This window comes from Rosa chinensis, chromosome 1 (assembly GCF_002994745.2).
Source record: "Rosa chinensis cultivar Old Blush chromosome 1, RchiOBHm-V2, whole genome shotgun sequence".
NCBI lineage: Eukaryota > Viridiplantae > Streptophyta > Magnoliopsida > Rosales > Rosaceae > Rosa > Rosa chinensis.
The window spans coordinates 13841433-13850320 of NC_037088.1; the positions used below are offsets into that span (position 1 = coordinate 13841433).

Genomic DNA, 8888 nt, shown 5'->3' on the forward strand with positions numbered 1-8888 from the left:
ATGAAAATATCATTAATATTGTGGCAAATAATTTTTTTTTTAATGAAAAAAATTGAAAAAGTGACTAAAATGAATAACAGAGTTAAAGTTGAGTGACCAACGTGGTATATTTAAAAGGCGAGTGACTAAAGTGTCGAATATGTAAAAGTTGAGTGACTTAACTATTTGTAATGTTTTCCCTCTATCAAATACAAATTTACCGCAGCCTACTTCGAAATCAGTTTGGTTGCGGTTTGGGCCTCAAACAGTATCGAATCACACTGTGCTTTAGCGCTATAGGCTCTCACTTGGAGGTAGATATAAAATGTGCTTTATTAAATGATTTTATGAATCTAGCACAAACCTCCGGACCCCTCCCCTTGGTGTAGTTCAAACAATGACAATTGTAATCTTGCGTTTTCGAGTTTAATTCCATATTGCCCACAGAATCCGCGGACTCCTTCCTATATCTGGCGAAGGCCCCTATGGCGTGCGAGGAGTTGCGTTTAGTATAGGAGCGCCTGACACACAAAGCAAAAAAAATCTACAACAAGGTAGGGCCCGCATTTTGACCAATCAACCACGTGACTTTGACCACCATCACCGTCCGATCCGTTCTTAACGCTTTCTCTTTCTTTTGTGTTTTCTCTACTTTCTCTGTTTTCCCTTCTCTCCCTCTCTCTGTCTCTCTCTCTCCCCTCATTTCTCCCTCCCTCTCTCTCTCTCTCTCTCTCTCTCTCTCTCTGCAAACCAAACCCTAATTTCGAACCGCACCCATTGGATAATGCGAGAGAACGCCGGTCGCCGCCGTCGAAGCCCAGAGAACCAGCGGTGGGCGAGTTATCCCGTGCGGGCGTGAGCATTGTGCGTTCAATGGCCCAGGAGAAGGAGGAGAGGAATCTTTGAAAACATTAACGCAAAAAAAAAAAAAAAAGGAAGGAAGGAAGGGGGGGTTTTTGCATCGGTTGGGAGCTTAGTATGTGTGATATAGTGGCCCGTACGGGTCGTCATCAGCAACGCTACGAGGCCGGGTGTCGCCTTGTTGCCGGGTTCGTGAGTTTCTTTGTATCACTATATCTCTGTATCTATTTGATTATTGGTTAATGAAATTTATATTAATTAGATGATTGTTCTTGTGTCTTATTTGATTTTGATTGATGTTGATGTTGATGTTGATGTTGATGTTGATGTGTATGGTGTTTGTTTATGTGGTGGTTAAGGGGGACCTATGTGTTTCCCATACTTGCATGATTTTTGGTTACTTTTAGTTTGGATTTTTTTTCTTTGTTTTTTTGGGGACAATGGAGGCAAACTTTTAATTTGGATTTTGACAGGTTGATAGCTGCGATTCAAATTTTTTTTTTTTTTGAAGTAGTGGGGATTAATCTGTTTCTGTTGTATTATTGTGCTTGGACATATGTACAGATGTGTGTTCATGGCATGGTAGGTCGGGAATGATAGCTTATAAGGACAAACAACGACCTCTATATGTACTTGTGTGAGCTCTGTCTGTGATTTTTTTTTTTAAAAAAGAGGTTGGGTCGATCACATATGTGAGAGAGAGAGAGAGGGGGGGGGGTGTTTTTTCTGTGGTGAGGTTGTGTTTTGTTTCATTTTGAGAGCTTTCCAACTTTTATGAAACTGTGTCATTACTTTTGTGTTGTTGGGGGAGCTAGAAATTTGGTAAAATATAATCTTTTAATGAATATGATTATGTTAGGTTAGGTGATATGATTTGGGAGAATTTTAATTGGGGCAACTATTTTGGACGAGTCCTAGCTTTGCATGAAAAAGTGGCTTGTGTAAGGTGAATTCCTTAGGAGGAAAAGTTGAAGTCCTTGTTTCCAAGCCAGCCAGTTTGGCTCTCCTTTGAGTATAATATTCTATTCGGGTATATCAGTAATGTGTGAAAAGCAGTAATGTGTGAAAAGTGGTCACTCCCTTGCTTTTTGGCAATCTCTCCAATTAGATGAATTGGAATCTCTTGTTTTTTTTTTCTGTGTTGGAAATGAAATGCTTAGTTAATGATCATGTCATGCATAATCTTGCAGTAGTACAGAAGTTATGGGTAAGCATATGAGTAGCTTTATGTTTGATGGCTATATTCTTTGTGGGGCATGATGCTTTGTGGCTTTGAGAAAATGAATATTGTAATTATTCAAGCCTCCATCAGTCAGTGTGTGGCCCTCTTTGTTACGCTGTGCTTACAGAAAAGCCATGTCACACAGGGGTGTTGCTTTTGAAATTGATTCCTTTTTCTTGAAGGTGGTGGGGTGTTGCTCTTGAAATTGATTCCTTTTTCTTGAAGGTGGTTCATTATACATATGTAAATTGTTATTGGATGTCAAACCTGCATTTCAAATGGTTCACACAGCTCTTTCTTGGGCATTTTGTTATAAATAAGTGTGGTGATTCTAGTTAGAACCAAATGGAAAGGGAGATGAAAAAGGTTCACTGAGGATGCCGAGAAGCTATAGAAATTGGTTTCTTTAGGCTTCTTTGTTTCAAGAGTGAGTCTACTGGTGCTTTCTAAGAAGTAATTATTTGTAATCTGCTCTAACAGAATCACTTCGGAAGTAAGCTCTAAGGAATATGGACAAGTTGTGAATGCACAATACACCTTGTAATTTCCAATTTATTGCTAAAGATCGATGAGAGAAGCTTTATTTTTATTATCAAGCTAGTGATTGAAATATTGGTTGCTGTAACTTATCTTGAAATAACTTCTTTCTTGTACATGGATTCTTTATTTCTGTGTTCCTGATATGAAGAAACTAACTCAGGTGATCTTTAACAGGTGTATTCCATTCAGGTACAGAAATTCTGATGAGAGTGGCGATGCTGATTCTGAGAAGATTGTTGAGGTCCTTATGATTAACTCATCCAGTGGACCAGGTCTTTTATTTCCTAAGGTAGTCATGTTTTAAAATGTTACATTCTTTTATTCCAAAATTTTATTCAGTGTCTGCCTTTATTTTTTTATTTGTTTTTTTTTTTTCTATTACCTTAACTAACAAATACAATGATAACAGAAGCTTAAAGTTGTGACATGTGTTATGCTTAAAAAAAAATTGGGTTAGAGGTAGGTCGGAGACCTATGATGCACTGACACGGGTACGGGGTACGGGTGCGATACGATACGATACGTAGATACGTTTTTTTCTTTAGAAAAAACAAGATACGGTACGTTTTGGATATGTTTTTTAAAATAATATGTAATATATATATATATATAGAGGCCCGTTCTGAAGCGGACGTCCGCACTTCGCTAAAGTGCGGACGGCGATGCAGCGGAGGCGTTCCAGGCGGCGGCGGCGGCACGCGGCTTGTAGGAGGGAGGCCGGAGGCATCTTGGACTGTTCTGGGCAGTGTTCACGGTCGGAGGAGGTCGGGGTTGCAGGTTCTGGGCAGCAACCCGACCTGCAACTGCAGGTTTTCTGGGCAGCCCTCCAACGACGTCGCCGGCGACTCCACCTACTGCAGACGGCTCCGCCCGACCCCTGGCGTCCTTCCGGCAACCCTCGCCGCTCCGTCGCGCCCCGAGCCGAGCTGCAGCAGCGCCGTCCGCACTTTAACGAAAGTGCGGACGTCCTCTTTGGAACGCCTCCGTATATATATATATATAGTGTTAACAAATATATTTGACAAATATTGCGTATAAAACGATAGAATTGCAATGAAACAAGCAATTGAAAGACATAATATTCAGACAATCATACAAAACATGAGGCCAAGAATCACATAAAAACAATAACTAATTTATATAACATATAAATTATAATAAATAGATGGTTAGTTGGTTACTGACACAAGAGGCTACTCACAAAGTCACAAGTCACAACAAGTATATAACAATTATAATAACCAATTTAAGGCTTTAACTCTTTAAGGCTTTAAGTAACCCACAGAGGCACAGATCAACCTTCAAGCTTCAAGGAGTTCAAGCCTTCAAGCCTTCAATCTGGAGTTCAAGCCTTCAAGTCTTGGTCGTTTGTTCGTTGACGAAGCCGCTAAGAAGCGAAGAACAGAGACTCGAAGAGAGAACTGAAAAGAGTAGTGCGGCTGTGGTGAATTAGGTTTTAGCATCCAAATCATGGGAGCGTGCATCCAAGACGTATCGAAATAGTCAACACACACTACATGGTCAATGATACGCCAGGAGAGTCCCAGATACACACCCTACGCGTATCCAACCCGTATCTGTATCGGATACCGATACGATACACCATACTAAGATTTCTGGCGTATCCATGCTTCATAGTCGGGGACCAGTAGTTGATATCAAGTTGGAGGTTCATATGACTGCTATTTGGGAACACTTGGGTTATTAGAGTGAAATTAATGCCTGTGCCATAATTGCCTATATTTAAGTGCCAATATCATGATCCTAGGGTTTGAAGACCTAAAAGTAGAAAATATTAGCAATTTTCTAGTGGTTGTAAATGGCATATCCGCTCAGCTACTGATCAACAAATCAAATTATGGGTAACCTATACAATGCTTTTGGTTCCTTTTGTTGTTTACTCTTTTTTTGGAAGCTTGTCCCAATAATTATCAAAATTTCACTAGGGGTGGGCAATTTGATTCAGTTAAATTAGTATGGGATGACTATAGCATGGTATGATCAGAGGCAAACATAGGATAGGTGGTTCAAAGACAGTGAATGATTAGGGGTTAAAGTTGTAGCCCATGGAAAGACATGTTAGGAGTGATTTCTGATGAAACAAATGCTTTTGAACTGGGTAAATTGTCCTCACTAGTTATAAAATTTAATATCAGTAAGACAGATTGAATGCAGTGTAAGTGGAAGTCATCGGACGTTCTCTTTCAATTTCTGTGTCACATGGTCGTGTGATAATCCATTTCTTTCTTTGCTTCATCCCTATTCTTTATGGAGTATCAAACATGTTGCCCAAGGAAAGACATGTTAGGAGTGGATTCTGATGAAACAAATGTTTATGAACTGGGTAAATTTTCCTCATTAGTTATAAAATGTTATATCAGTAAGACAGATTGAATGCAGTGGAAGTGGAATCATCGGACGGTCACTTTCAATTCCCGTGTCACAGGGTTTTGTGATAATCCATTTCTTTGTTTGCTTCATTCCTATTCTTTATGGAGTTGTTTTCTATATCAGACCATCTTGAACATTGATAAAAAACTTTATATAAGAAAATTGATAAGTGGGTATTAGAGTTTTATGTTTTGGAAGGAGGGTGGATTGAGAAAATGTCATAGAAGAGCCTCTTAACATATGTAGGAGCAAAGCAGTTTAGTGCTTACATTAGGAAGGTTGGAGATACTCTATTAGCAATCGCGGTATGTTGAAGACTTGTGTTAGGATTGGAATTCTCTGCATCTGAAGTTTGATAAAAAGATAACCTTGGATTATGGGTGATATGTTTTTTTTTCTGGTGCTAATGTGATTGAGAAAATGTCATAGAAGAGCCTCTTAACATATGTAGGAGCAAAGCAGTTTAGTGCTTACATTAGGAAGGTTGGAGATAGTCTATTAGCAATCGCAGTATGTTGAAGACTTGTGTTAGGATTGGAATTCTCTGCATCTGAAGTTTGATAAAAAGATAACCTTGGATTATGGGTGATATGTTTTTTTCTGGTGCTAATGTTGTACCCGTTTTTGTCCAATAGCTGCTTCATTAGCATTTTGCATTTCTAGTAGAAAAGTATTATATGCTTTCTTTGCCATTTAGGAAATAGAGCGCTTATAATAAGTTGCTTTTTGGATTTATGAATACATTACTCACTTACAGGGAGGCTGGGAGAATGATGAAACTGTGCAGGAAGCTGCCGTAAGAGAAGCTATTGAAGAAGCTGGGGTTCGAGGAGAACTAATGGTGAAATACATCTTCATAATTTTTTTGCTTTCCTAAACTTTTGCCCTTTGTACATTGGAGAGGTCCGTTAGAGTGAAAGTATTTGTGTTTCAAACTGGGTTAATTATTTTTTGGAGTGGCATGGAATATGCTTTTGGGTATCCATTAGTGCTACTTTTATGAAATCACCCTCCATGCAATTAGCTCATTTGTTGTTTTGTCTCATTAGATGGACTAAAGCTAGCACCTGTTGATATTTTTGACTTTCAGGATTTAGTGGGGTATTACCAATTTAAGAGTAAAACTCACCAGGATGAGTTAAACCCAGAAGGTATATGTAGAGCTGCTATGTTTGCATTGTTCGTCAAGGAGGAGCTTGAGTCATGGCCAGAACAGAGCACTCGAAACAGAACTTGGCTGACTGTTCAAGAGGCTACTGGTAGATGCCGGCATGCATGGATGAGTGAGGCCCTGGTGGAGGGTTTCTCAAAGTGGCATGCAGAAAAGATGATAGGTGCAGGGTAGGATGTAACATTGAATTGCTAGTTGGATGTGCCTGAAATGAACAAAGGCTTTTTTAGGTGCATTCTCAGAACATAATCACGTTTGCTGGAATTTTGTTGGAATTGTTTTCGGGGGGCACTTTTCTACTTCCAGTCGTTGATCAACTGACAGTATATAGCTACAAACTTGCATAGTTGCTGTCCCTCATGTTTCAGAGGGTTATAAAACAGCTTTCTGTTACATGTGCCCTTATGTAGAACATTTTCTGTTCTAATTACACTTCCAATTCTACAATAGTTACTGTAAAGTTGCACACAATTTTCTGATCTTACATAATTTAATCATTAACATTTTCCTCAAAAAGAAATTTCGTATGCATGCCTCTCAAGAAACGAGGGTTTAGGCCCAAGGTAATTTGACCTGGTCTGGTAAAAGTGTAAAACTGAGAAGCATTAGTAAAAGATTTTTGAGTCATGGACCTAGTCAAAAAATCAATATGGCAATTTTATTAGGTATCGTCTTTCGGAGGGTAAATTCTAGTATGCAGCTCTGCATACCATCCAGATCAACCATGTGTCTGCCATGTGCTGTCCTTTATCAGTATATGTTTGTTAATCTGGAAAAATTTATCAAGTTGTAACTGGTTAACCTTCTCTTACTATTATCCTTTCGTTACTCCAATTTTGATTTACTTTCAACAAAAATTTGACGGAGCATGGTGAGTCCATCCATACTCTTGAATTTGTTTATTTGACATATTGCAGTTATAAATCTATCCACTATGCTCGAAGGTAAACAGTTAACTTTTACCATCCATAATTTGAATCCTTACTAGAACATAATTGCTTACTATTTGCAAAGAAACTATTCAAGAATTACTAGAAGAACGAAAAAAGTTGAAAAAAAACAGAAGGATTTTAGATCAAGGCTTAGCAGAGACACTCCCGATTATTAGAAGATTATTTTTTGAGTTCAACAAAGAATCTATAGATTTGAAGAAGAAATTAAAATTATCAAAGAACCCTTGAAGAGGAAAGCATCGGTTAGATCCGCCCAAGTTGATATCAGAGCTTGCTTTAAAGCTCAAAAGGAATCCCCCTATGAGAAAAATGTCTGAAATAATAATAGAGAAATTGACCTCTCTATTAAAATTTTCTAATGAAAAAAATCACAACTTATTGAAAGAATTATCTAGATGTCAAGATCATCTAGAAAAACTACCATAAGAATTCTCCCAACTAGAAAAATTGGAAAATAAACTAGATTATATCAAAAATCTTCTCTAAAAAACAAAGAAGAACAGCTAACAAGTGTTAGTAGAAAAATCGATGATCAAAATAAAAGTATTTTGTCAAAAAAATATTGAAAGAAAGAAAAAGCATTCCAGTACCGATCAAATTTAAAAGATCTAATGCCTTTAAACCATTAGAAAAAAGAGAAAATATTTCAAACAGTACCCGAACCGAGGCCGACTCCTAACTTCAGTACCCGACTATGCAAAACTATCACTTTGGTACCCCAAGTTTGAAGCCCGACCCAACAATGGTACACGCCGTCCATGACGTCCATGACAGCGTTAACTAGCTAACCACGTGGCATATTTTGAGGGGTAATTCGGTCCAACTCTTTTTTTCTTTTCTTTTTTTAATTAAAAAAAATTTTGAGACCAATTTTTTGGTCTCACCAATAACACTTGTCCCTACGCGAGCTTTGGCCAAGATGACCAAGAGCGAAGAAGCCATCACAGCCAACCTCTAAGGCCTCTCCAACAAGGAGATCGGGAGACCAAAAACAAAAACAGAGAGAGAGAGAGAGAGAGAGAGAGAGAGAGCGAGCTGGTTGCTCTCTGACCCGAACACCAGCCGCGACCCGAGAAAGAAATCCGACTGCAGAGACAATGTCCGGTCACCCCACGATGGCACATAGCCACCATTCCCTTCGTCTCTGTGTCGCCTACGTCCCTGTGCCTTTGGATCACTCATGCATTGAACGGAGAAGGAGCAACGACGATTGGAAGCTCCGAAACTTCTCCGGCGAGCTCTGCAATTCCCGGCGATTTCGACCACCATTTTGGCTACCTGTGGTATGAAATCTCATATCCTCGTCAACAAGCCTGTGCAATTATTTTTTGAATTTGATCGGGTTTTAATGACTTGGTTTCTGGGTTTGGTCTCGGGCAGCCGTGTTCTTGGACACCGGCGACATTTCCGGCTGTTCTCGACTCATTCCTGCCTAGTTTCTGGTTCGACTGCTTCTCTAGACGAGGCCTGACCCTGTGTGGGAATTAAACTCCGAAGATTTCTGGGTTGTGGTTATTGAGGCTTGAATACCAGTTCATCATGAACTTCCTCATGAACTTCCAATCACAAGCTGACAAAACCCAGATGAAGGAGACGAGGAGAAGAAGAAGGGATCTGCTAAAGAGGCAGCCATTTGGTCACTGATGTGTGTTTGTGTGATATGAAGCTTTACCAGAATCAAAAAGGACTCTCTATCTCTCTCTGTGCAACAGGGTTTACGAATTTCACAGAGAAATTGATAAAGCCATGAAGGATTTGGTTGTGTATTGTG

At 39.2% G+C, this 8888-nt stretch overlaps 1 protein-coding gene across 1 annotated transcript; it reads left to right on the forward strand.

Moving 5' to 3' along the window:
- The first annotated feature begins 632 nt into the window (after positions 1-632).
- LOC112175155 (nudix hydrolase 16, mitochondrial) lies at positions 633-6624 on the forward strand. Its single transcript, XM_024312821.2, has 4 exons — positions 633-1028; positions 2777-2891; positions 5751-5834; positions 6084-6624. Exons 1-4 carry the CDS (start codon positions 958-960, stop codon positions 6336-6338), a joined length of 525 nt encoding a protein of 174 aa, XP_024168589.1. The 5' UTR covers positions 633-957; the 3' UTR covers positions 6339-6624.
- The last annotated feature ends 2264 nt before the right edge of the window (positions 6625-8888 follow it).

Coding starts and splice junctions, on each gene's coding strand:
- LOC112175155 (XM_024312821.2), top strand. CDS start 958: ATGTGTGATATAGTGGCCCGTACGGGTCGTCATCAGCAACGCTACGAG. Junction 1,029..2,776: donor GGGTGTCGCCTTGTTGCCGG/GTTCGTGAGTTT, acceptor GATCTTTAACAG/GTGTATTCCATTCAGGTACA. Junction 2,892..5,750: donor CAGGTCTTTTATTTCCTAAG/GTAGTCATGTTT, acceptor ACTCACTTACAG/GGAGGCTGGGAGAATGATGA.